Source organism: Notolepis coatsorum, assembly GCF_963971535.1.
Source record: "Notolepis coatsorum genome assembly, chromosome: 16".
Taxonomy (NCBI): domain Eukaryota; kingdom Metazoa; phylum Chordata; class Actinopteri; order Aulopiformes; family Paralepididae; genus Notolepis; species Notolepis coatsorum.
Window position 1 is genome coordinate 26,785,145 of NC_140180.1, and position 27,998 is coordinate 26,813,142.

A 27,998-nucleotide genomic window follows, 5' to 3' on the forward strand; every position below is an offset into this window, starting at 1 on the left:
GAGTCTGCATGCCTCCCTCAGGTACCTCCCAGATGTGACGGGCGACGGGCTGGTTAGCCAGATCAACAACCCAGAGGTGGAGGTGGACATCGCCAGACCTGACGTGAGGACCAGGCAGCTCATCATGGAGCTGAGGGTGGCCACCAACAAGCTGAAGCACGCACAAGCAGGACAGGACACTGACTTTATGGACAGTGAGTCAAACAAGCCCACCCTCCCTCCCTGGCTCTCTCCAGTGAGACGGAGGTCAGAGCGGTTAGGATTAGCCATAATGCCATTGGAATTCATTGGAGTAAATCACATTAAATGTTATCTTTGTAATGGATGGAGTCAAAAGGTCATCAGAATATATTGGATTTCAGTCTAATTGCTTTATAGTGCAGCCACTGTGATCTCTCATCCATTACCACTCTTGAGATTATACGTGCGTTTTATTTTACACTTTGAATTGAAGGTATGATGGGAATGGGCACAGCTTGAATCTCTTTCTCTTCCATTTGAATAACCTCCTCTTTTCTTCCCATCTCAGGTGAGGAGGGAAGTGGCTCTGGGGGCGGGGACAGAGGCGAGAGGTATAGTGATGATTGGCCAGGCTATGGGCCTTACTCCCCGCCCCATAGCAAGCCACCTCGCACCCCCGACTCCAGCCCCGTGAAACCCCGCGTCAGAGAGAGAAACGGCTCCAAGTGGAACAGGAACAATGGGCGGTCCAAATCGGCAGCCGGGCAGCTCACTTTCTCCATGGTACCCTCTTTGTCTTTGTCTTTTATGGTCACTTTTGCCCCCATGTGGAGATAGCTGGTTACTGCAGCCCGAAGTTCGATGAAGGGTTGAGTGGTTGAAGGGAATTTGGGGTCCTATTCAAGTCAAAGCACACCATTTTATGAAACACGTTGGTCCATTTGGTCACATCAGCAGAAGAAAAGAGACAAAATAAGTTTTAAAGGTTAATTCAAAATATATGTATTTTATGGGTTTGCAATAAACAAAAGCTGCCCCAAAACCTTCATATATCATCACAACCCATCATGGAAAGAAAAAAAACATAGAAATATTGTGACTCCTGTTGAAGATACCTGCTCATTTGTCCAGTGTTATGATACAAAGAATCAATTCTTAGCCACTTTATTCTTGGTCTAACTGGTAAAGTAAAGCGTCCATAATTATGGTTGAATAACAATTCAATTGGTGTGTTAAAGGCTCACCAATAAGACTCCTGAACCCATGTACAGGACTTATTTGGAATGTACTTTAAGCAGGCCCTCATTTTGGCTAACCTGTTGTGGTGTGTGGTTGATCCTTGTAATATATGAATGGCTTTAATTTATTTTTGGCAATATTTTATTGTATTTAATATTTTTGGTTAGGCAAAGTTTGATCAAAGTGTTCTTAACTTCTATGAGAAGTACATGACCAAACCTGGTCGTTATGTAGTAAATACCTGCTAACATTTTAACTTCCCATCCTATATGAAAATCAACTGTTGAACTATGGTAAAACTAGTATTACTACTAAATACTGTAGTAAAACCACAGGGATATTCACCTTAGATTTCTATAACATTACACTGTAGAAATACTAGGGTGAATCAAACACACCATATTTCTGTGGTAAATCTACAATGTGTATGAAAAGAAATGACTATGAATCACTACAGGAATCCTACAGGTTTTACAATATAGATTTTTATGAGTTTGTCATAATGAATCAATCGTGAGAAAATCAGTTTACACTGATGTATTATGCGGCCACAAGACCAGCGATATTTTTTACTCTGGTATTTTGAGTCAAACCAGATTGTGTGTGTGTGTGTGTGTGTGTGCGTGTGTGTGTGTGCGTGCGTGCGCTGGTTTTGCATTGTTTGTGTATGTACTACACACATACTATACTATGTATTACCAGGTTTGTAGGTTATGTTGAGAAAAAGGTGTTGGGACATTTTGTAAAAGTGCTCTTTTAAGTATTTTCTACTTATTTTTCCTATCGTCAACAAAAGATAAACAAAACTTTTCGGAGTGAACTGCTAGTGTGTGTGATTGAAGGCTGGATGGAGAAGGTTGTCGCAGAATTAGAGAGAATTAATGCCTCTTTCTCTTTATGTTCATGAATTTGAATGGTGTGTCTTGGGAAAGGCAAGAAAATCAATGAGAATGTGTTGAGAAAGAACTTCCAGTTGGAAGGCTAGTCAAAAGGAAGTTGGAAAGAGTCAAAAGGAAGTTGGAAGGCTAGTCAAAAGGAAGTTGGAAGGCTAGTCAAAAGGAAGTTGGCAAGCTAGTCAAAAGGAAGTTGGCAAGCTAGTCAAAAGGAAGTTGGAAAGAGAGTCAAAAGGAAGTTGGAAAAAGAGTCAAAAGGAAGTTGGAAGGCTAGTCAAAAGGAAGTTGAAAAGCGAGTCAAAAGGAAGTTGGAAAGAGTCAAAACGAAGTTGGAAGGCTAGTCAAAAGGAAGTTGGAAAGCTAGTCAATAGGAAGTTGGAAAGCTAGTCAAAAGGAAGTTGGAAGGCTAGTCAAAAGGAAGTTGGAAAGCTAGTCAAAAGGAAGTTGGAAAGCTAGTCAAAAGGAAGGACAGAATGCACTTGGAGGTACTGGAATTGGACTAAAACAGAAGGGGAATACAATGAGAATGTATAATAACTGCTGTACAAAGACACTTTGTGTTGAATGAGCATTTGTGGCATTTATTGTCTCTAACAAGATTATGTGTCTAAATCACATGGGCTGTTATAATTAATAGGATAACAAGTCAGTATACATCTGTATGAATATGGTGAATGTATGAGATGTCAGTTCAAGTATCGCTATTACAAAAATAAATTATAAAACGGTATTCCACAAGTATTTCTACAGCATGACATTACTGCAATCATAGATGCTCACGACTATCAAATTCAAAATGATAAGTATAGGTAGGGTGCCAGAGGCCACAAAACATTCCATTTCATTTCAGGCGAATTTGATAGAGCAACCACTATGACCTCTCATCCATTCCGACTACATTCCGTCATGGTCCATTATGGTGAAAAAATAGCACAACTACTGTTACATTCTATTATGGTGAAAGAATAGCACAACTACTGTTACATTCCATTATGATGAAAGAATAGCACAACTACTGTTACATTCCATTATGATGAAAGAATAGCACAACTCGTTTTACTGTGTTGTAATGTTTTTTTTGTATCAAACAAGTAAATGGATTTTTCTGTTTGATTAAAAAGCTGAAGAAAATTGTGAGTCAGTATTTCTTCCCCTCATTTATGGCAGGCCATACACTGTGCCTAGATTTAAATTGTACTTATTTACTCCTATTTTAATTATGAAATACTGTACACGTATTTCTTGGGCTGAATATCTGGCAAGGCATCAATTAACGTGTCTGGCTGGTGACGTCAACTTGTCAGCATTAAATAACCGCACCAGGATAGCTTAGCTTAGCAAAGAGCTAATCGGACGTTGTCGCCGTTGGGATTTCGCACACACCCATTTATTATCAAAACATACTGTTAGGCTTATGTGAAACGACTCTTTATTCACTCAATATACATGTAGATTGACAAATAGATTTACAGACACTAGCCACATTGGGCCTCATTCATGAAGCGATATAAGAACAGATTTCCTCTTATTTTGTTAACTAGCATTTTTTCTTATTTTTGCTTTTCTCTTGGGCAAGACCAAATTCTATGCCTAAGATAAATAGAATGCATATTTAGAGATCGTCTAGATCAGTGGTTCCCAAACTTCTTGTTTATGCAGACCACTAGATTGTTATCAAGATGCAAACAGTAAAAATGAATAAATAAACAACTAATTTTGACCCATGTCGAGCGCACTGCGTCCGAGAGAGAGAGAGCGAGTCCACATACCTACAAGTTCCGAGCGCACTCCTTTCAAAGAGATAGATGACGGGTCCGGTATTTCCCAACTATACTGCACGATTGGCTCTTGACAAGCCTTGTTAAGAATTGACAAAGCCTACTTTGCTGGAACGATTTATTTTGCACGTATAGTATGTGCAAAATGAATCGTTCCAGCAAAGCATCTTACAGTACGCGTGTGTGTGTGCGCTCGTTGTGCGCTGAGACTGCCTCGCTAAGCAGTTTATTTATTTATTTATTTATATGTATTTATTCATGAGGCATTTATCCACTCTGGTTGGATGGTGTATTGTACTTGTGCTGTACAATAACAATACATTTCAATCTAATCTAACTTAAGAAAATATATGAAAAATAACAAGAGTATTGGTGAATGAGGCCCAATATATTTTATGTTTTCTTAACCGTATGTTAAGAGAAAAAATAAGAAAAGCCACAGCCGCGTTCATCAACCCGTTCTTAACGTCCAAATCTGTTCTTACCCAGGTGTGTTGAATGATGAATCCCACTCATTCTAAACTGAAATGCGCGTTCTCGCTCAATTCATTTGCATACAGACACGCCCTGCGAGCTCATTATAATACGAGAGCCCTGTGCAAAACTTGGGTCTGCATTGCATGAGCGGATCCCAGTATTCAACAGGTAGCGCTGGCGCGCTTTGCGACGGATCAAAATTAGATCAGATTCAAATGTATTGTCATCATACAGCACCTAGAGCTATATAGTGGAATAGACTGCATTAATATTCCATATTTATACCGTCTAGTTGCGCTCTCCTGGCCACCTACCGCAGCGTGCACGCACACATACACACACACACACGTACATGTGTTGGGAAATACCGGACCTGTCATCTATCTCTGAAAGGTCCCTGTGGATAAAACCCAGAGTGCAGAACTTGTAGGTGTGGAGGCACAGGATTTGACCAGCGTGTGTTCATAATCACATGTTTGGTCATCTCACATCACTTGTGTGTAGGGATGTCCGATATTATCGGCCTACCGATATTGGCATTCAAATTTAAAATGTAATATCAGAAAATATCGGTAGGCCTATTGGTATTTAACCTTTTTTGGGGGGGGAAACCCTGCATATATCGATATCGGAAATTAAGAGTTGGACAATATCGGTATCGGTAAAAAAGCCAATATCGAACATCCCTACTCGTGTGTGTTGTTATGTAAGCTGTCTCATCCTTTCGCCTCTCTCTCTCCCAAATCCATTCGGAACGCAGTGCGAGCGACGCGGGTCAAAGTCAGTTGTTTTATTTATTTATTTTTACTGTTTGCATACGAGGTGGTCCGCAAATGTTCTTAACTCATTCTCTGCCAACAACAATTTAATACGTGTTTGTCCGCCAATCGTTGAACGCCAATCACGTGTATATATACGTTATTTGATCGTTATTTATTTTATTCGCTATTTCCAATCGTTATCCGTTCAGGGAGCCTGTGTAACCATAGGGAATGAGTCTGAGATCGCAAAGGTCCAATATCGCCGCCTGGTGGTATGCGGCCGATGTTGCACTCCCTTTGAGACTCAGTGTATGTGGCTGTGTGTCGATGAAATTCATCCGGGCAGGTTTTTCTAGTTGCCTGGACCGAGGGCTCTACCCGATCGCATTGAATAGTTTTCGGGACCCCCGATTCAATATGCTGTGGTGGGTTATGTCGTGACCCAAATGGACATACGATCTACCGGATGGCAATCAAATAATTGGAATATTCTTTTTGGAATCTCACCGGCCACAGGTATAGAGCAATTTAACGTCAATTTCAGCTTGATCGTGCCTCGTTTTCATAGCCATCGTCCTGATCAGCGTATGCTGTTGTACTAACGAATGCCATTATTGACAATCAATTAATCAGAAACGCCCCCCCCCCCCCCCCCCCCCCCCATTCATGCATTCATGATGGAACATAATATACCAATCATATGCATTTGAATTTTTTATTGTAGCGTGTATAGGGACGAAATGCCAATGGATGAAGTATAATATGCGTCGCGGCCTATTACTAGCCTCCCAGGAATTACCCTAAACCGCTCTAAAACCATACTTATATTCACCACGGTATAAAACGGGAATGTATGGATAAAAAAAATTCACATCTTGAACGATAGATACTCGATGCCAAATGGGCCATATTATTGCATCCATAGCTATAATATATATATAGTTATAGCCCTGCAAACAAGGTGAGCGACTCCATAGGTTTAATGCATTGGCAGCACATAGTCATAGCCCGTTCCCAACGTGGCGGTCAATGAGTTAATAATCTAATGGTCCGCATAAACATCTCTAAATATGCGTTCTATGCGTACGGCCTGGGCGGCCAGAGCATCTAACTGTTCTAACAGCAATATATAATCCATTTCAGAAGCAGAATGCATGCAATAAGTTATAATAATAATTATTATTATTTATTTTTTGTCGTATTTGGGGGCAATTGACCAATGGTAGGCTTTTTTTCTTCTTTTTTTGTATCTGGGTATGAGTTTCTTATCTGGGTAAGAGTGCTCTCGACCAATTTGGTCTTGCCTAAGAGAAAAGCTAAAATAAGAAAACATTGCTGAATCCCAGGTAAGAACAAAATAAGAAAAAATGCTAGTTAAGAACAAAATAATTAGAAATCTGTTCTTATATCGCTTCGTGAATGAGGCCCATTGTTACTAGAGTAGACAAGTTGTCTACAAGGGTTGACGGTGGCTCAGGAGGTAGAGCAGTCGTCTGGTAATCAGAAGGTTCCCGGTTTGATTCCAGCTCCTCCCGGCAGCATGTCGGAAGTGTCCTTGAGCAAGACACTTAACCCCTAATTGCTCCCGATGAGCAGGTTGGCACCTTGCATGGTTGCCTCTGCCATCTGTGTGTGTGTGAGTGAATGGGTGAATGTGAGGAACAAATTGTAAAGCGCTTGGGATAAAAACGCTATATAAATGCACCATTTACCATTTAATGTTGTGCCGGATGGCAGTTAGACAGGAAGGTGAAGTGAGTCACTGGCTCAAGTTGAATCAAATTAAACCTGTTGCTACATCAAGTACAAGCAAGGAGCGCCACTTAGTGACCAAAACATGGCACTGCAACTAAATAATAAACACATTTGTGACCGTTACAATCACAAGAACCTTTCTGGCTGCCGAGGGTCACTTTTCCACAAGAAGTGCAGTGGTGTTTCTTTTCAGCCTCTGAAGTTTAATTCTGTTTATGTGACTTGTTGTTGTTGTTGTTAGGGCATTTGATGCATCCACACTAAACATGACACATGTAGAAAACAAAGGGAGCAGGTGAGTTTAACATAGTTATTTTCAAACAGGGATTTGGATTGGTTGACAATTTTCAAACAGGGATTTGGATTGGTTGACAATTTTCAAACAGGGATTTGGATTGGTTGACAATTTTCAAACAGGGATTTGGATTGGTTGACAATTTTCAAACAGGGATTTGGATTGGTTGACGATTCGATGGGTTACCTTCCACAGCAAGAAACCAAGTGCAGTCAGTAACAGGAGTCCAGCGATGGTGGTCAGGAGGATGATCCACCAGGCCACCTTGGTGAAGTATTCAGCCTTTTTCTCAGGGAACACCGTCAACTTCACCTGGAGACAAACATGACGCCGTCATTAAGACTAATGACGGATGGAAACTAGATGAATGTAAACTAATCGGTTTCCTCGTTTCAAATTCTCTGGCCAAATGTAATGCCGGTGGTGGAAAGTAACTTAAGTATAATGTTGAGGTACTTTCATTTGAGGGAACTTTGTACTTTCACTCCACTACACTTCGAAGAAAATATTGTACTTTTTACTCTACACTACATTAATCTGAACCCATCAGCTACTTTAGCATAGAAAACATGGCAAGAATTGATGAAGATTATGTACTTTCACATTTGAAGCCTGCCAACTTTAAGAGTTGTTGAACGTAATCGGAGCAGCATAATTGGACCACATACCACTTTAACCTTTAGAGGTCAATGGTTCGAGGACTGAACGCTCCCAAGCACTGGAATACACCAACGTCATGTAGAACTCATACTTTTACTTTAGATACTTAAGTACATTCAATATGAAATATAGTAGGATTTTGAATGGAGGACTTACTTTTACCAGAGTACTGGTTTAAGATAAGATATTCCCCATAATATATTTCCCCTTGGGGAAATTCAGGCATGATGGCAGCATGGGGAGGGGTAATAGTACAGGTATGGGCAGGCTAATTGTAGAAGACATAAATATAGGCAATACTATATTATAGTAAAGATGAGAATAAGCAGTGTAAACTATATAATTATCTCTGAATATGAGCAAGTAGGCAGTGTAATCAAAGGCGCAGAGGAGGGTCTGTATGCCCTGCTTCACCAGAGTCCCAGGCTGCTTTTGGTTTATAGCTTCGAGTCGAATGTTATCCGGAGAATCGGTCAGACTGAGCGTGGCGTTCACGACGACGTCCAAGTAGTTCAGCGAGCCGTAGTCCTGGTGAGACACAGAGACGATAGACACGCGCGTGAAGTGACTGCAGACCAGACGGAACATATACTGTATCTGAGACACGGCAGACGGGCGGTAATACGGGGGCAGTTATAGGCACCTCTGTGAGGGTGCTGTCCCAGAGGCGTGAGCGGAGGGACACCACGGCAGTGTAACTGTCCAGGCCCAGCAGAGGACAGCGGATCAGCACGCATTTCAACTCGCCGCCGCATGTCTGAGGGAGAGAGTCGGAGCGATGGCACTCCGTGAACACGTCCTACGACCACAACCACTATTTCATTGCATTTATTTATTTATTTTATGTAAACGCAACGAATGTGTATTTTGTATTCTTATCTCTTACCAAGGTTTTGTACGTCCTTTTTGTCGGTAGGAAGGGGAGACCGAAACTCCCTATGGCTTGCTGCTGTTCAGTCTCGCGCCTTCGCCTTGAGGTGTCACGCCAGCCCTGGACATAATAAAGATGGTTGGTTTATAAGTGCTCATAATATTATTGCCAGAGAGTAGAACTGAAAAAGAGGCTCTTACCCTCGTGTCTTTTAGTGGGTTGATCTCCTGTGCAGGTGAGCAGGGGACGGACTGTATGCCCTTACTGCTGATGTGAACCAGATACAGCAGCCACTTCCCCTGAGACGTCTCCTTGGGCCAGTAAATGTTGAGGGAGGCCTTGGCGAAGGATTTCAGTGGTCTGCCCAAATTTGATATCTGTTTAAAAATTAAGAGTACGTACATTAACAGCTTTATGTTGTACCTGTCAGCCCGAGGATTATGAACACAAATTATGATGTGATTAGATTAAAAACAGACCAGCACTATATTATTAGTTACAGTAGATGGCAACTCACCCTAAATTCATATTCCACCAGGGCTCCAATGTCATCCTCTGATTCAATGCCACTTTCACCTCGACTATCTCCTCCGAAATATACCTGAGACGGCTTGGCCAGCCTGATGAACATAGATGCATAAACTTTATATTCTTTGAATGTTAGGAACACACCAACATTATGGGAAATGTGCTTCCCATCTTCTCCAGAGTCAGACAAGAAGATAGATACCAATTTCCTCTCTTCGTTCAGTAGAATACAACTATCCGGCTGCAAGCTAGCATAGCTTAGCACAAATGAATGAATGGAAGTAGATACGGACCACCACTGGTCTGTATCCACTTCCATTCATTTGTCCTAAACTATGCTAGCTTGCAGCCGGATAGCTTTCTATTGAACACACAGATGGGAAATTGGTATCCATCTTCTTGAAAAGATGGTAAGCGCATTTCCCATAATGTTGCCATGTTCCTTTAATCAAAACAAGGTATTTGAAATTGTAGCAGTATATGGGGTATTATCCCAAACAATTTGGTTGAGCGCTTCAAAGCGGGATCTGGAGAAACTTCAGCTCGCTCAGAACAGAGCTGCACGTCTCGCCCTCCGCTGCTCTGTGAGGAGCAGTGTTGGGGGAATGCATGCCGCTCTGTCTTGGCTTAGAGTGGATCAGAGGCTGGCATGCAGCCTTTTAACATTTTTGTTTAATATTTATAAAATTGATAAACCTAAGTCTTTATGGTCAGAACTACAACCCACCAATACTAGACATGGCTATGTCACCAGACACCAAGAACAAATGCACTAAGAGAACCGTAATGTATAGAGCTGCTGCATACTGGAATTGTATACCTGTGAAGATAATGATGATCAGCAACAAATGTACTTTTAAGAAAAAGTTGAAGGATGCTGTTATGAATGGTGAAATACAGTTGAGTTACTGATTTATTTAGTTAGTATTGTTAGTTTAGTTAGTATTGTATTTGTGGTTGGAGCCTGTGTTTTCTTTGGTGAGATTTTGAAGATGTTGAGAATGTGCTTAGGCTAAGGTGTTATGTTTTTATTGTTTTTTTGTTACTGTAATGTACTGTAATGTTGTAGGTTGTGTGTTAGGACCCCAGGAAGAATAGTCTTTAACCCATGGGTGTAGACTAATGGGGATCCATAAATAAACAAATAAACAAATCCCCATGTCCAGTACTCACCCAAATACTTGTAGCTGTATCTTAAATTCAACTTTGGCAAATGCCTCCATTGGTTGTATGCTCTGCACACTTGTCCTGCGTCAAAAGAAATTAAATGAAGTAGCTACAACTGTGCCCAGCACCGATCCATATCCTGTTCACGTTCAAGCTATTTTACAAATACAAAGGATATGATGTAACTATCCCTCGTTGCCATAAGGCGAGTACACTTGTAGGAACAGTAGATATATGATGTAACTATCCCGCGTGCCATAAGGTGAGTACACTTGTAGGAACAGTAGATTAGTACACTTGTAGGAACAGTAGATTAGTACACTTGTAGGAACAGTAGATTAGTACACTTGTAGGAACAGTAGATTAGTACACTTGTAGGAACAGTAGATTAGTACACTTGTAGGAACAGTAGATCAGTACACTTGTAGGAACAGTAGATTAGTACACTTGTAGGAACAGTATATTAATACACTTGTAGGTACAGTAGATTAGTACACTTGTAGGAACAGTATATTAGTACACTTGTAGGAACAGTAGATTAGTACACTTGTAGGAACAGTAGATTAGTACACTTGTAGGAACAGTAGATTCATGTCACTGCAGCTACAACCTCTGCCAGCAATACCACAAAATCTACACGTCAAACAAATACAGCGATACTTGCAGCCAGTGTTGTAGTACTCAAGTCTATTTTCAGGACTCGTGACTCGACTTGGACTTGAGCACTGATGACTCGGACTTGGACTCGAGCATTGACTGCATTCGGACTGGGAAGCCGCAGACGAGGAGTTATTTTTTTATACATATTATTTTTGTAATGGGCCCTAGCCCTAATCATTTGGCATAAGATATTGATGGCTAGTGCATTTGTTTGGCTATTGTGTCACAAAGTAAATAAACTCCATTTGAAATGGTGACTGCTGTGTCATTTATGTTTAATGTAGACCTTTTTTTTATTTGTATGTCAGCTCTTTGACTGCCAGAGTGGAGTGGACTCAACCTTGACGACTTGGACTCGGACTAGGGTGATGGGGACTTGACTCTGGCTCTTCTTTGGTGACTGACACTGGGGACTCGAGACTCGACTCGGACTCGAGATTTAGTGACTCAACTACAACACTGCTTGCAGCATGACCAACGTCAACAGACCCGGCTACACTTACGTTTCGAGCCGCAGGGTGACGCTGACATCCGTTGTACTCAGTGAGATGCGAGACGTTGTGAGCATCACATAAAATATGACCTAAAGAGGAAAACAAGCGAGTGATAAAGTGCAGACGGCGGCAAACGCACACATGCAGCAGTTGGAAGAAACACTCACCTTAGCGTCTCTTTTGAATGGGTTTCCCAGCTCACAGTCTATCAATGTCCCATTGTTGTTGGCTTTACATATCACTTGTGATTCCTGTAGGTTCAACACACACACACACACACACGCAAAGGCACGCAAACACACACACACTTAAATCATTGATCTATGTCCACATTTACAAAGGGGCAAGGGAGGAAATAAACATTGATAGCCGTTACACGAAACAGGTGAGATGCTAGAAATGACACAAAATGCAATTCTTTGGTACTGTACCTAGAAGACACACAAACACTGGATGATAGGATTATTATGATGCATACTGTATCTAATGATAGAAAAAGCATGGGGGGTGAAAGGTGGACTAGACTGGACTGCATTTATGTTATATAGCGCTTTACAACTTGTGCCTCACATTCACACACCGACGGAGGAGACAACCATGCAAGGTGCCGACCTGCTCATTGGGAGCAGTTAGGGGGTTAAGTGTCTTGCTCAAGGACACTTTGACATGCTGCCAGGAAGAGCCAGAATCTAACCGGGAACCTTCCGGTTACCAGACGACCGCTCTACCTCCTGAGCCACTGTCGCCAAGGGCGCCAATAGTGAATACTCACGGATGAAGCTAAACTCACTGTTGTTTCCGTGTACAGCGCGGAGGAGTAGCGAAGGGTGTCTGGCAATCTGACCACCAAGTGACTCTGGTGGGCGTCGTCCCCTGCCCGGTTGGTCACAGTGATCTCTAAGGCTACGTCCTCATCAGAAGGGGTGATAACTGCTGTCCCATTGGCTCTAAACACACAAGATGATGCCTAATGAGTATGCACTTAAAGGTGCCGTCTGTACAACTTTTGACAGTTTTGGATTGATCCGCGTAGATACGACCACGGACAATTATGTTGAATAAGCACAGATTTTTTCGATTGAGTCTGAATGGTCCCCACTCTTGACAGGACATCATCGATGAGGACCATATAGAATCGAGCATTACATTATAATGATTATTCTGTGTAATTGACCGCGGTCTGGTCTACACAGTCCTCCAAAATCTTACAGATAGCACCTTTAGGGAGGGGGGAAACGCAATTTATTGCACAGTATGTCTTGCACATTACGAGAGGTGACAATAAAGCTGACATTTGACATATCTTTTTTTCTTTAACACTTTGAGTGCCGCGGACGCGTTTTGTCGTTAGTTCATGCCGACTGTTGAATGCCACCAACGCTATATAGCGTTTGTTTGTCGTATTTTTTTTTATTAGCGATTTGAATTCATATTTCATCAATCGAGCCTCACGCTAGTGTTGCAGACTCTCTGAGCTCCATTGGGAAAATACCGCCCCCTATCGTCTCTCTCTGTGGTACTGCACCCCATTGGATTAGACTGATGGGGGGGGGGGGGGGGGGTCCAGTTTCCTCATGTCAAGCCAACTGAAGGATCGAAGTGATTGCCGAGCCGCAAAACAACGTGGAATACATATTTACAGTACCCGGCGCTGAATCAATAAACGCGATCGATATTTGGAATGGCGATCAGGAATTGGAATAATCTTTTTGGAGAACATCTGATCTGAGGTAAGCAATTTATTTTACCAGTCTTGGGGTAATCGGATCTGTTTTCACCTATATATCAGCGTTTACCCCGTGTGTGTGTGTGCTGATCAGGAAATGAGAGAATATATTTTTCAGCCCGCTTCTCTAGCGTGCATAAATACACATTGATAAGCGACGGGCAGATTAGACACATAATTTAAGACATAGATTATGCATTTAGAGCGCTATCATTGAAGTGGGTGGTGGCATTCAACGATAAATAGTGCACGCCACGCTGGCAATCAAAGTGTTAAGATGTACTCACCAGTAGGATGTACACTAGCGTACACTAAGTGAGTAAGATAATAAGTGCACATTTATTCAGTGGGACAAGCTTTTATCTTACCTGTGCAATGAGGTGAAGACATGTTTATCAACCTGTTGTTGACAGAACTTGTACTGTAACTGTAAGTTACTTTGGCAAATATTGTCACTTCCACAGCCCTTGTTGATTAGAATGATCTGAAGAACAAATAAAAATACATTTAACTCACTAATTAAAACTACAGTATATATTTATTTCATATGCTCTCATAATAGGTTATTATTCTCATATGCCACTTTCATATAGAGTACTGGTGATATTTACCCCCCCCCCCCACACACACACACGCCACACACACACACACACACACACACACCCCCCCACAGGCCCAGCTGTACTTGAATCCCTGTATCACACACATGGCACAATGCTAAAACTGCATTCACAGCCTGTGTTTAAATAATATCAAAGTCAGTGGTATTAGAATATTACATATACAAACATTCACACATACTGTATGCTTATATATATTATTATTTTCTTTTTCTTTTCTTACCTTTGACATGGCCTCCTCCGGCTGGTAGACATTGAGGACAGGTGTGAGCTGTGGCAGAGCAGTACTCCGTCTGTCTGTCTGACTGGTGTTCCGCAGAGACACCGAGACAGAGATGGGGACACTATGTAGCATGTCCTTGATATCACGCTGCCCATGTAAAGCAAAATAAATTAAAAAAATTTTAATCTCTGCATTGCCAAAAAACAATCGGTAGGATTGCCATAATAATGAGTGCATGTGATTGGCTGAAGGCTGTGGTCTTGATTTTCAGTGGGGGCTGGCACACTGGACAGGGAAGCGCCGCAAATGGCCCCTGAAGTGCCGGGATCGGCAGCTAGTTACCTTTCGCCGCCCTTGTTAACAGATTATGTCCCCGACACACCGGATACACCGGAACAGCCCAACTGGCTGCTTGATGGGCGTTCACTGAAAGAATGTAGGCAGGTTCCATAGATATGTCATGATGCCCCCACACCGTTCTATGGTCATGACAAATTGAATGTTGTAGTTGTTTTTAAATTGATTGACATTGGCAAAAAAAACATGATAATACTAGTAAATACAGCCTGTAAAATGTTGTTTAATCATAGGTTAGATAATTAATAGATATAACATTATAATTAAATTGTTTGTCATGCTCCCAAAACATGCTGGTGGCAGTATTTACTTGTTTGTTATTTTTGTTATAGCTTAATTAACATGCAATGGATATGTTTATCATATTGACATATTTGATATACTTTCCATTTCCTGTGAGCCGCCCCTAGGGGCAGAGTGGCTAACCACTGAGGTACTGACTTACTGATGAGTGAATTAGTGATTGCGTAGCCATAGACATAAAGGCAGATGACTCACCCATGCTGCTGGCCAATGGAGACCGACTTGCCACATGGCGGCCATCTTGCCACAGGCAGCACACCCACTCATTACATGAATGTCTATGGTGCTATTGAAATAACCATAGCTTGCTCAATTTTCAACCGATTTTCAAATGGTTTGGTTTGTTATAAACGTCAGATCTAGTTATCATACTGCATTCTTATAAACCAAGCCGTTTGTAAATCGGTTGGACATTTTGCAAGCTATAGTTATTTCAATAGTACATGCACCAGACATTCATGTTATGAGTGGGCATGCTGCCTGTGACAAGATGGCCGCCGGTGAACTACGCTGGAGACTCCGCCTTGCACCATCTAGTTATATATATCTATGAAAAAAACAACAATAACATTCAATTCGCCATGACCATAGAAGGATGTGGGGGCATCATGACATATCTATCCAACGGAACCTGCCTACATGATTTCAGTGAACGTCTCCAACGTGTGTCTCTTTCTCACGCGCGTGTGTGTTTGCTGGAGGCGGTCGGAACGGGCCATCATCTGTTAAGAAGGATGCCGAAAGGAAACCGACTGCCGATCTCGGCGCTTCCACGTCCAGTGTGCCAGCCCCGTTACACAGCCCCATCGGTCGCTGCCATAGCCAATACGACTGTGTAAGACACTAGAGTTTGAGTGCAGTAGAACAGGTTTCAGAGCAACCTCTCGGGTTTTACGTTATCACATGTGAGATATGTGATAGGAAAATCTTTATTTTTGTATTTGCCCTTTAATCCTGCTCAGAGAATGTCTACAATGCACTTCTGTGGAAATTGCATACGTGACAATCGTTCTTTTTCTGATGTAACCGGTCTTACTTTCAGTCCCCCACACATCCTGCTATATGTCTCAAAAATATCATGTATTGTGTATCTGCTGCATTATAACGATAAAACTGCCTGTTGCCAGGGCAATACAGGAAGCTTACTTCCTGTTGGTAATTGCAGGTTTGCATTGTTAGTCCAGACATGGCCATGCCTGAATTCCAGTATTAACATACGAAGCACAGCTTCTTAGAAATGTCTGATTCTGGGCAGGCCCCCAGCCCCCAGAGTCCAATCTGCAATCGGGGCTCCTTTCAGCTACACCTTGTAAACTGAACAGACTCACAGTTCACAGTTCACTCACAGTTTCTGTGCACATAAAATACATTTATCATATCAGCTTCTATCCTTGATTCAAGTAATCCTTCTTTCACAGTTCCAACTGGGGGTCATTGTTAGCAAAAGTTCCACCACAGCTTTTGAGAACTAAATATTCAAATGGCGATATGTACCGGTAACGATGACCACTGGTCATTGAAACCTACGGATTTCTAGAATTCCAAGAAAACCTTCCAGAACAGGTACACCTGAAAGGGTTAACAGGTCAGTGGACTATGAGCATGGAGCCAGTACCAGGAGCCTCAGCGTGGACTCTGTACAGACTTCTCTTCCCTGCCCCGGTAGCTCCAGCGTTCCCTGGGATGCTGGGCCCAGGAACTCCATCCTAGAGGGAAACCTCTGTTTTCTCCTCTCAGAATCGGCCTCAAACGTGTAGTTGAGAGCTAGCAAGGGAGGAAATAAATCACATTGAGTTTAAAAAGTTACCGATCCTAACTGGTCCCTGACATTGCTAGGTGTTATTTATTTGGAGATCTCGACTGCTGGTGTGGTTGGGGTGGGACAAGCAGGTATTGAATTGTGGACCGCTGCGGCCGAGGTGGTCAAAGGCACGATATAGCGGCGTAGTGGGGGTGGGGTGTTGGTCCTGGGGGATCCGGCGGTCTTGAGGGGGGGGGGGGGAAATGTCCAATGTCTACGGTAATTTAGTATTTTGTATTATTAGTTAAGTTTTAAAGTATTTCTTATTATCTTGTCATTATTGTTGTTGTTGTTGTTGTTGTTGTTGTTGTTGTTATTGATGTTGTGTTGTTTGTTGAAATTGAAAATAAAAAGAAATGTGATATAAAAAAAAGGTTACCGATCCAAGAATCCCTACCTCATTTTTGCATTTTAAAAAGTTTTGTACTTCATTGTTTGCATTTTGTACTTTAGTTGGTACTTTAGTTGTATATTGTATAAATTGTACAGTGTTTGGTCTTTATTCTTTTTACTTTTTTATACTGTATGAAGCATAATCTCAGGGGGCTCATACAGAACCAAGCATTTCACTGTAATGTACATGTACCTTATATGTGACAAATGAAGCAAAACTTGAACTTGAATACCACAGGGGTTCGTCAGTAGGTGACTGTGAGTGAACTTACTCAGGCTGGGGTTGAATGACGGCGGATGGGCTGTGTAGGTAAAGCAAGCTTGTGCTGTGAAATGACTACAGAAACACACACAATGACACTGGATACATTATTAAGCTTCATTGTTTGACCGTTTGTTCTTTTGACATTTTGTTTCGTGAACATCTCACCATGTGCGTTCATTACAGCGCTCCCTCGTGACGTCTACTTCACTGGGTGTTACCTTTAGCCTTTTGCTGACATTGATCACTGGCCTTGCCCTGCAACAGTAAACGACAATGTAAAGTGTATAAAACAATAATAAAAAAATAAAAAAGTATAGATAACAACATCTCGGAGAACCTCAACTTCGTTGGTAAAATTACCTGTAAACAAAGACAGAATCTGAGAGCGATCCAACAGCCACATCTGGATAATGATTGTCATCCACGTCCAAGTTGCCCGATACAGAATACCCAAATAGAGTGACTCCTTTAGAATCTGATGACAGAACCTAAACACATCACAACATGTGATGTTAACATTATCATAAACTACACTTCCCATGTTTACACTGCGACACTTATGGTATTTTGAGCCCATGGGACAGAGGGGGGGGGGGCATGAATGAATGTTGATTAGAGCCTTGACGTAAGTGGTTGGCTAAGCCAACCACTTATGTTAAGGCTCTAATGATTCATCAACATTCATTAATTGTATCCCCCCGCGCTCCCCCCCCCCCCCCCCCGCCTCAGTTTGAATTGAGGAATGTGGCAAACCGTCCCACCTGTGCCGGCTTTTGGTTAATTCCGCCTGAGGAGCCGTAGTAAAGGTACACGTGACCAGAACCGTCATATGGTGCTCCCACGGCGATGTCTGTCAACACAATTTAATATCCGGGTTCAGAAGCCGCACATTCAATTACAATAAATCCTAATTACTTGATTCCGTCTTTTAACTTAATTTGTGCATAGGGTAAATAAGAAAATCACAAGACATGTCATAACACAGTCACGAACATAATAAGTGAATTGCCTGCAACCATTGAATAATATTGATTGACTAATTAAAATACTAAAATCTCAGGTATAGAGAAATGATTTAGGCTGGTGCATCTATCGCAATCAACGTGGCTCGACCATGATCTAGAAAACCTCCTAACCTCCGTAACCATCTTGATTGACATCTCCAATGCTTTCCACGGTCATGCCGAACATAGAGTCTTTGTGTCCGTAAAGTGTGATGGGATGGATCTTCTCCCAGTCTCGTTCTCTCTCCGTCCCTTTGTTGATGTAGATATAAACTGCCCCTCCCACGTCACCATCTTTGAGGAAGAACTCAGGTGCCCCCACAGCGAGGTCCTCCCACCTGGAAATTCCAAACTGACACTATCAACTGACTATCAGTATCAAGGAGCTATGCTTGCGTTCGAAAAATTTAAATCTTAGTAACATCAGTGGTGGAAGAAGTACATTTACTTAAGTAAAAGTAGAAATACCCAGATAAATGAGTACTCTGGTAAAAATCCTCCATTCAAATTATACTTAAGTAAAAGTGGAAAAGTATTTGCTATTGAATGTACTTAAGTATCTAAAGTAAAAGTATGCATTAGGGCTGGGCGATTCTAGCTAAAATGTGAATCACGATTTTTCTCTCTAAGAATTGAGATCACGATTCTCTCACACGATTCTTATTTTTTCAATAAAATCATTTATTGCACTCTTTCTTAAACAGACAACATAACATATAAGTCCTTGACTTAAACTTAAACATAACATATATAAAATAATCTGTCATCATTTCGAAATGAGATTGCATAGGTCTATGAATCGAGATCGAGATATTTTTTCGATTAATCGCCCAGCCCTAGTATGCATTATACATGATGTTTGTGTATTCCAGCGCTTGGTAGCATTCAACCCTCATCCATTGACCTGGAAAGTGGTATGTGGTCCAGTTACAGTATGCTGCTCTGATTAAAGGTTATGTTAAAGTGGTATGTGGACCAGTTTTGCTGCTTTGATTACGTCCTCTTGAAGTTGACAGGCTTCAAATGTGAAAGTATTTAATCTTCATAAATCTTTGCCATGTTCTCTATGCAAAATCTTTTTCTTCAACGTGACTAGCAACTGATGGGTTCAGATAAATGTAGTGGAGTAAAAAGTACAATATTTCCTTTGAAATGTAGTGTTGTAAATATATATATATATGTAAATATAAAGTTCCCTAAAATGAAAACACTTATTGTAAAGTACAAGAAGCTCTAAATTAACACACCAACTTTTTGGGAAATTAGCTTATTTGCCATCTACCCTGGCCTGGAGTTAGACAAGCAGATACATACCATTTTCTTCTCTGTGCATGCATTAGGCTTAGGGAACAGGCGCACCGTTAGCCTAGCTTAGCGTCATTCACTGGAAGTAGGTGTGCCAGTGTAGCCTGTTGTTTTTTGAAAAACAGGGCTTTTGAGGTGATAAAATCACTGCGCCCAGGCAGCAGTGGTTTGGCAAAAAAAAATCTGAGTATATATCTGCTTAGAAATCACACAGCGTGATACATACAAGAGAGAGAGAGAGAGAGAGAGAGAGAGAGAGAGAGAGAGAGAACGAGAGAGAGAGAGAGAACGAGCGAGCGAGAGGGGGGGGGGGGGGGGGACTGTACATTGGAGGGGGTTGGGTTTGGACATTTATAGGGGCCAGTTTCGAATTGCATATCATTCTTGGTTGACACTGAAGTTAGTAAAATGCCATCCGAATTATGAAAAAGCTTTCTTGATGGAGAAACAGTGTATCAAAAATCTGAAAGAAGGAAAGATAGCCTACCGTTTGAAATTCTCACAGTTGTTAGATTACTGCTTCCCTCTGCTGATCAGCTCTTCCACCTTAGAGCTATATCTCCAGGCAGCCTCACGTTGTTCACTAAGCACAACATTTGACGACACAGAAGCAAATCTTCATTCAAACAGCAATGGCAGGCAGCTCGCACAGTAGAAGCAATCGTCAGTGTTATCTGATTTGGAGAGTATTCCTTCATTAAAAGGACAAAAAAAAATTCTCTGAAGGCTTATATTGTCAGAGAATATGCTACGGTGTCAGAGAATTAGGAGAATTAGGCTATACGCTACGGTATGCTCCAAATGGCATTGAGTTTCTCTCGTTCGATGTCACGGATAGGCTAGGGGACACAAATTCAGCCTGAGACGTTCAGAGTCGCTCCGGCCCGCGCGCACACACGCATACACACTATTGTCACCTATGTGTGTCGTTGCGCTCTGGGTAGTGTATCTGTAGTAGAGCGCTGTATAGGCTACATCATCTGGACGGACTGTTTCTGTGCGAGCAAGCATGCATACTATGGAATTTAATCCTGCCGGCGCCACTGCCAGCCCACACACTGGCCCACATACCGGCCCACACACTGGCCCACACACGGGCCCACACACGGGCCCACACACCGGCCCACACACTGGCCCACATAACGGCCCACGTCGGCCCACATTAGTGGCCCACACACCGGCCCACATTAGTGGCCCACACACCAGCCCACATTAGTGGCCCACACACCGGCCCACACACACCGGCCCACACACTGGCCCACACACCGGCCCACATACCGGCCCACATTAGTGGCCCACACACCGGCCCACACACTGGCCCACACACTGGCCCACACACTGGCCCACATACCGGCCCACATTAGTGGCCCACACACCGGCCCACACACACTGGCCCACACACTGGCCCACATACCGGCCCACATTAGTGGCCCACACACCGGCCCACACACTGGCCCACACACCGGCCCACATACCGGCCCACACACTGGCCCACACACTGGCCCACATACCGGCCCACATTAGTGGCCCACATACCAGCCCACACACTGGCCCACACACCGGCCCACAATAGTGGCCCACACACCGGCCCACATACCGGTCCACATTAGTGGCCCACACACCGACTCACACTGGCCCACACCGGCCCGCCGTACAGACCATGTAGCCTGGGAGATGACTGAAATCACTGCAAGAGCTAGTAGGCTATTTCTAATCATTTTTAAGCATCTTTCTGTGGCAATTTTCATTTTTACATCTAACTTTTTCAGCCCTACCCTAACAAAGTGGGCCGATCGGAGTGGACTAAATGGGCCAGTCAAACCCCCCCATCGACCAGCCCACTTTGGTTCCGGCCCATCGGGATTCGTCCCGAACGTCCCGATGGCCAGTCCGGGCCTGCTTCAGGGTATTCTTGTTTACCAGAGAGTAGATCCGGTACAAAAATCTTGTTCGTTGGTTGACTTTTTTGATTACATTGATTGCCATTTTGTCACAGGAAAGATTTGCCTCTAGGATGGAACCCAGGTATGTAATTTCATCTTTCCTTGTGACAATATTGTCACCCACTGTAACAGAGAAGCCGTTGGTCTTGCTGAGTTTGTTATTTGATCCAAAGAGAATGGACTATTTTTTTTTACCCAGGTGTAATGATAGTTTGTTATCAGCGAGCTAGGTGATGATTCTGCCGAGTTCCGAGCTGAGGGCTTTTTCAACCTGCAACTTGTTGGGCGGCTAGGTGGTGTAGTGGGCAAGGCGCTCGCCATCAACGCTGGAGACGCTGGGTTCGAGTCCAGCTCTCGGCGTTGCTATCAGCTTGGCTGGTCGTTCATACTAACACAATTGGCAGTGTTAGGGGTGGGAAAGCTGATGGGTGGGTCCTGGGCGTTGTGGACAGCGACCCCTACAGTTCGGTCGGGGCGCCTGCACAGCGAGGGTAGGATCTGGAGGGAGGTAGTGTGACCTTCCACACGTTACACTCTCCCGGTGAGAATCTGCGCTGCCAGGCTGGCTGCACATGCGTCGGAGGAAAGCATGTGACAGTCTCCGGCCTCCCGGACCAACAGTAGGGGGGAGTGCGCAACAACCAGGAAGGGGGTTGGGAATTGGCATAACAACTAACAGTGGGATGGGAGAAAAAATCGGAAAAAGGAGGGGGGGAAAAGATAATAAAAAAATAAAAATAAAAAATAAAAAATGCAACTTGTTCCTGTCAGAGACCAGCAGGGCTAACGGTGCGGCTGTTCCCTAAGCCTAATGCATGTACAGAGAAGAAAAGGGTATGTATCTGCTTGTCTAACTCCAGGGTAGATGGCAAATAAGCGAATTTCCCAAAAAGTTGCCGTAATTTGAGAAAGTACTTTCCACCACTGGGTAACATCATATTGACCTTTAGTGACAGTGAGAATGGACAGGACGATAATACCAAATGACATGTTGACTCAGACTGATGAAGAAGTAAAGACAAATTTAGATACCCTACCCATCTCCGTTGAGATCCACCACTGTCACATCATAGCCAAAGGAGGAGGCCAGGCCTGGACCAGAGAGCACCAGCTCCACAGACAAACCTCTCTCAGCCAAAGGGTCTGGTCTAAGAAACGCTACCTGGCCGCTGTATCCTCCCCGGGGGGCTCCTGATACTATGGTCAGCTGGCCCTTCCTGCTGAGGGCCATCCCAGAGTCAAGTGAGAATCCTTAGAAGAGTGACGAGAATAAAACATGGATTTATATGCCACAGCTATGCTTGCTATTATAACCGTACAAGGTGGGACATCATCTGGGGGGATAACAGCATCCAATTAGAAACAATAGGGCATCAAACGGTAGAGTCTTGGGTGAATTGGTAACGGAAACAATCTTTAGAAAACAAAGGTTTGGACACCCACACACCAATATTCTTTGGCTAATCATTGGTGTGCAAGTGTCCCCACCTTTGCTTTCTCAAGATTGCTTCATTTTGAGGGGGAAATTATTGGATGTATAGCTTTAAGCAACCGGAGAACTAACGGCAGCAGAACTCGAGAACTACCAGGAATGTCTGACCACTAAGTGTGTCAGACTCTCACCACCTAAACTGCACAGACTACAACGTATAACGTATGATTTAGATCATGCCAGTTAGGGTACCTCATGTACATGTCAAAATACTTCCCAAAGGTCAGTGAATACCACGATCACAACACCAGAGGGAGCTCCACAAATCATGTAAAACCCAGATTCGGCTCAAACAAGGGACTAAACACGTTTCGCAATTATGCCACATCAATGTGGAACGCCCTGCCTAAAGCTGTAAAGGAATGTGAATCACTACCCACCTTCAAAAACACTCTCAAAAAACACCTACGTGAGACTGCAATTCGAAACTGGCCCCTACAAATGTCCTAACCTAGTTGTACAGTAAATGACCAAGTAAGGCTTTGTCAACATTCCAATGTACAGTGTAAAATGTGTGTATGTCCCCTACCCAACCCCCCCCCCCCCCCCCCCCCCCACCTCCAATGTACAGCCCTCACCCAACCCACCCAACCCCACCCCACCAACCTCCTCCAATGTACAGTTTCTACGCCAAATGTATATACACTCCTTTTCTGGACACTTTTGTATCACAAACAGTACTGTATTTGCAAATCTGATATGTCATAAATGTATAGATGTAGCAGTACTGTCTATCTGTATGTCATGTATGTCATATATGTTATGATGAATTGAAAATGGGGGACCCTGGTGGAAACAAGACGAAAGTCTTTCTCTGGTCTGCATCCCCTTAACAATTGTATGTATTGAGATGTACTGTACTGTACCCATTCTGCAATCTGTTAATAAACTTTTCAATCAATCAATCAATCAATACTGCACCTGTGTATACTGTATACTTTACTTACTCATAGTATATATTCAGATTCTAAGTGTTATTTATTGTAACATACACTATAACTGTGATAGGGCATACAGACCCTCATCTGCACCTTTGATTACACTGCTTACTTGCTCATATTTTTATATTCAGAGTTAATTACATTGTTTACACTACTTGTTTTGATCTTTACCATAGTTTTATTGCCTATTTTTATGTCTTCTACTATTACCATGCCCATACCTGTACCTCCCCTCCCCCCTCCCCCATGCTGCTATGACCCCTGAATTTCCCAAAGGGGATCAATAAAGGAATATCTTACCTTATCTTATCTTAATCACTCTGAGAGGAGAGGATAAATCTTGCTGTTTAAAAGCATGTCTTTGCTTAGTCTTTGGTGTGTTGCTGATGGGTATCATTGGAATCCTTGCATTTGGATTTCTTTTGGACATTGAGTTGTATGAAATACTTGCCAACAGTGTAGTGCAATGCAAAGCTATTAACCATGCAGTGAGAGTAGAAACCTACCTAGATAGCTGGTATTATGGAGCGGGATGAGGCTCGGGTCAAATCTGTCCATATCCCCAGTCTCACGAGGTTCTTCATTGGAGAGCACCAGATTGTCCAAGAGCTCCATTCGCACAATTCCTTTGAATAGAAAAGAAAATATGGCTAAAACAGGATAGCAAAAACCTCAGAAGTTGCATAAAGTCAAAGAAGAAGAAACAAGGACACACAAAAAGTGTCATAGATGCGAAGCAAAGTGCCATGCCTGTGAGCCACCACTAGGGGTAGAGTGGCTAACTGTGACATAAAATATTTTTTAGATTAAACTGGACTTTGAAGAAGCTTTTATTCATTGCACACATTGACAATGTCGTGATGCAGCGACACACACATGCGATGGGAACACACGCGCAATGTTTGGGTCGCCAATGAAATTTCGTCTCTGCGCTTGACCCATCCCGTCGTCCTTCCCCCCAAGGGCAGCCGGGAGCAGACATGGGCTGTGGTGTGGGGGCCGCACCCCGGAGACCAATCCAAGTGCTCCTGTCTGTCTTCGTCGGGACGTGACAGCATTAGCGATCTGTTCTGCATGTTTTTCCATTGGGTTTATATTCTGGAGGGGAAACCCTTGCAAGCACGGGGATAACATGCAAACTCCACACAGAAAGGCCCGGGAGATACCCCACCTGGGTACCTGGCAACACGGCGACCTGGTCCCCAAGCGGGAATCGAACCCTGGACCTTCTAGTTGTGAGGTGACAGTGTTAACCACTACACCACCGCACAGCCATATAAGTGAGTGATTGAGTGACCGTCTGCCTGAATCAGTGACAGAGTGAATAAGTGACACTGATGGAGGTGCTTCACATCTAAAAACAACAACAACAACAACAACAACAACAACAACAACAACATGTGACCTCCCCACCTCCCACGCCTCGTCTGTTCAACCGTGTGACCTACTGTACCTTTCCACTGGTAGGCCCCAGGGGCTCCAAACAGCAGAGATCTGTTGTCCTTGGCGAAGGACGCCCCGTGACCCTGCTGACAGTACGCAAACCACTCGTTGTCCATCTGGCGTTCTAGGAGATGCTTGCCATCACAAATGACCCTCCTCCACTTCCTCTTCGCCTTCCCTGTGTGCAGGTCATCTCCCAATATGTAGCACTGGCCTGTTAACAGGTGTGGGATATATGCCGTGGGGCTCGGACTCCACTGCTGGTATCGATGTGCACAGGCCTATGAGAGAAGGAAGGATGCGGGGTAGGGTTTGGGGTAGGTGGGGTTAATGGCATGTAGAACCGACCAGACTCATTTGAACGTGATTGATTGATTGATTGAAAACTTTATTAACAGATTGCAGAATGGGTACAATACAGTACGGCTCAATACACACAATTGTTAAGGGGATGCAGACCAGAGAAAGACTTTAGTCTCGTTTACATCAGGGTCCCCCATTTTCAATTCATCAGGACATATATGACATACATGACATACAGATAGACAGTACTGCTACATCTATACATTTATGACATACCAGATTTGCAAATACAGTACCGTTTGTGATACAAAAAGAGTCCAGAAAAGGGAGTATATACATTTGACGTAAAAACTGTACATTGGAGGAGGTTGGGTGGGGGGGGGTTGGGGGGGAAACACTGTACAACTGTACAAGCAAGACTGTACATTGGAATATTGACAACCATACTAGGTAATTTACTGTACATTGGAGGGGGTTGGGGGGGGGGGAAACACTGTACAAACAAGCAAAACTGTACATTGGAATACGTGTCGAGGTTTAACCTACCATTACACTTTTACCGGGACCTTGGCTTGTCACCCTGACCCCCATCCACTGGTCAGTTACGTCTCTACTACTGAGAAACTCTGAGGGGGGGAAAAGCAGTTGAACAGAAAATCACATGAATTCTCATTAACAGCACTGCGATGCAAAACGTTCCCATCCTTAACAAGTTACATGATCTTTTATTGAGTTTTAAAATCATATTAACCTTGAAATAGGTGAATAAAAATCTGCCACTGGGGTGAGACACTTTCATGTGTTTCAATACAGTTCAGCTAGGTTCAACACAGTTCAGCTTGATTCAAGGATTACATAACCTTGGCCTCTTGAAGCAAGTGAAGTGAAATTATGTCACACATTTGAGGATGTAGGATGTAGGAGGATTTCTCTCCTGTAACCTCTTGTCAAATGATCAGATAAAATAATTTTTTTTGTATCCACTTTTTCTCCCATTTTCTATGTTTTCTCCCATCCCAATTTCGTATCATCCAATTCAACCCTCCCCTGTCACGGACGCTGTTTCTTGCCTCCCACAAGCCGGCTGCAATGTGGACTAAGTCATACATAGCACAAGTCCCCTCCGGTACTTGAGGTAACAGCAGTCGCATCTTTTCACCTGCGCAGCTCGATCTCTCAGTGGCGAGGAGTAACGCGTGGGAGGCTCACGCTGCCCCCGACACTTCCTGATTCTACTGCGCAGGCGCACCAACCGACCTGTAGGAGTCGCTGTCCACAACGCCCGATCCCCACCCATCAGTTTCCCACCCCCCAATACGGCCAATGTGTATTAGTACGGACGACCAGCTAAACTGAAAGCAAATGTGGAGCGCTGGGCTCGAACTGACGAGCCCAGCGTCTCCAGCATTTCGTGGCGAGTGCCTTTCCCACTACGCCACGTAGCCGCCCATAAAATCATATTGTCCATTGCATATGTGGTTATACTGTTGCAAAATGTCAGATTCATGAAAGTTCAAGCTTTTGCTGATTTTTAACCCATAAGTCTCCCCAAGGGAATATGAATAGTGATAGGCAACTCTTCTTCCACACAATCACTTGTAAAATTACAGATATGATAGGTAAACAAACCATTGTTGTCAAACACAATAGGTTGACAGCTCTCAGACGTTGTGGTAAGTCCACATTGGTACACAACACCCGTAACATCTCGGTTCTCCCGTCTTGCACGTGGAGCGCCGACCAGCAACCTGAGGAGAAAGATTATATCTGTTATTGGATTGGATATTAATAATAATAATATTTTGTGGTGTCATGTGTGTTTGCCCTATTTAACGCTCAATGTCATACTGTATGTTTTCACACACAACACACAAAATCAAAACTCAACTAGCACAACTTAACGTAACTGAGCTCAACTAAACTCAACTGAGCTCAACTCAACTCAGTTTCACCAGCAACCTGAGGAGAAAGATCACATTAACGCTCCTCAATGCCAGTTATTTCAAACAATGTTTTCACACACAACACACAAAATCAAAACTCATCTAACTTAACTCAATTCAACTCCTCAACTCAACTTACCTCAATTCAACTCAACTCAACTGAGCTCACCTCCACTCCACTCAACTCACAGTTTCTTATCGATGGGGTTCAGTTGCTGGTGCAGGGTGAGAGAAAATCCAAACAGGCTCCCAGGGTCACCATCTCTTCTCAGAACACTCTGGGTGTCCAGGTTGAAAGCTGCGACACAGAGGATCAGGAACTCCCAAACACTCAATAGATACACCAGGACGCTCTGCCAGTGTCTTATCATGATGCTTCTTGGATCAAATGTGTGTT

General features: G+C 43.2%; 2 protein-coding genes across 2 annotated transcripts in view; one reads left to right on the top strand and one right to left on the bottom strand.

Moving 5' to 3' along the window:
• gpc2 (glypican 2) overlaps positions 1-798 on the top strand; it is a gene marked incomplete at both ends in the record, with an annotated part of 33,173 nt that extends 32,375 nt beyond the window's left edge. The window contains 2 exons of the mRNA XM_084331641.1: positions 22-194; positions 530-798. Coding sequence (XP_084187767.1) covers positions 22-194; positions 530-798 — 442 coding nt within the window. The remainder of the gene's footprint in view (positions 1-21; positions 195-529) is intronic.
• Positions 799-5,314: 4,516 nt separating this feature from the next.
• Positions 5,315-27,972, bottom strand: LOC311242943 (integrin alpha-6-like; the record flags this gene model as incomplete). Its single annotated transcript, XM_084332007.1, has 19 exons — positions 5,315-5,323; positions 7,346-7,471; positions 8,234-8,347; positions 8,463-8,576; positions 8,891-9,067; positions 9,208-9,341; positions 14,109-14,190; positions 16,384-16,532; positions 17,235-17,299; positions 17,393-17,482; positions 17,588-17,715; positions 17,989-18,077; positions 18,364-18,569; positions 22,517-22,730; positions 24,419-24,538; positions 25,366-25,636; positions 26,205-26,284; positions 27,288-27,406; positions 27,791-27,972. 19 exons carry the CDS (start codon positions 27,970-27,972, stop codon positions 5,315-5,317), a joined length of 2,469 nt encoding a protein of 822 aa, XP_084188133.1.
• Positions 27,973-27,998: the final 26 nt, after the last annotated feature.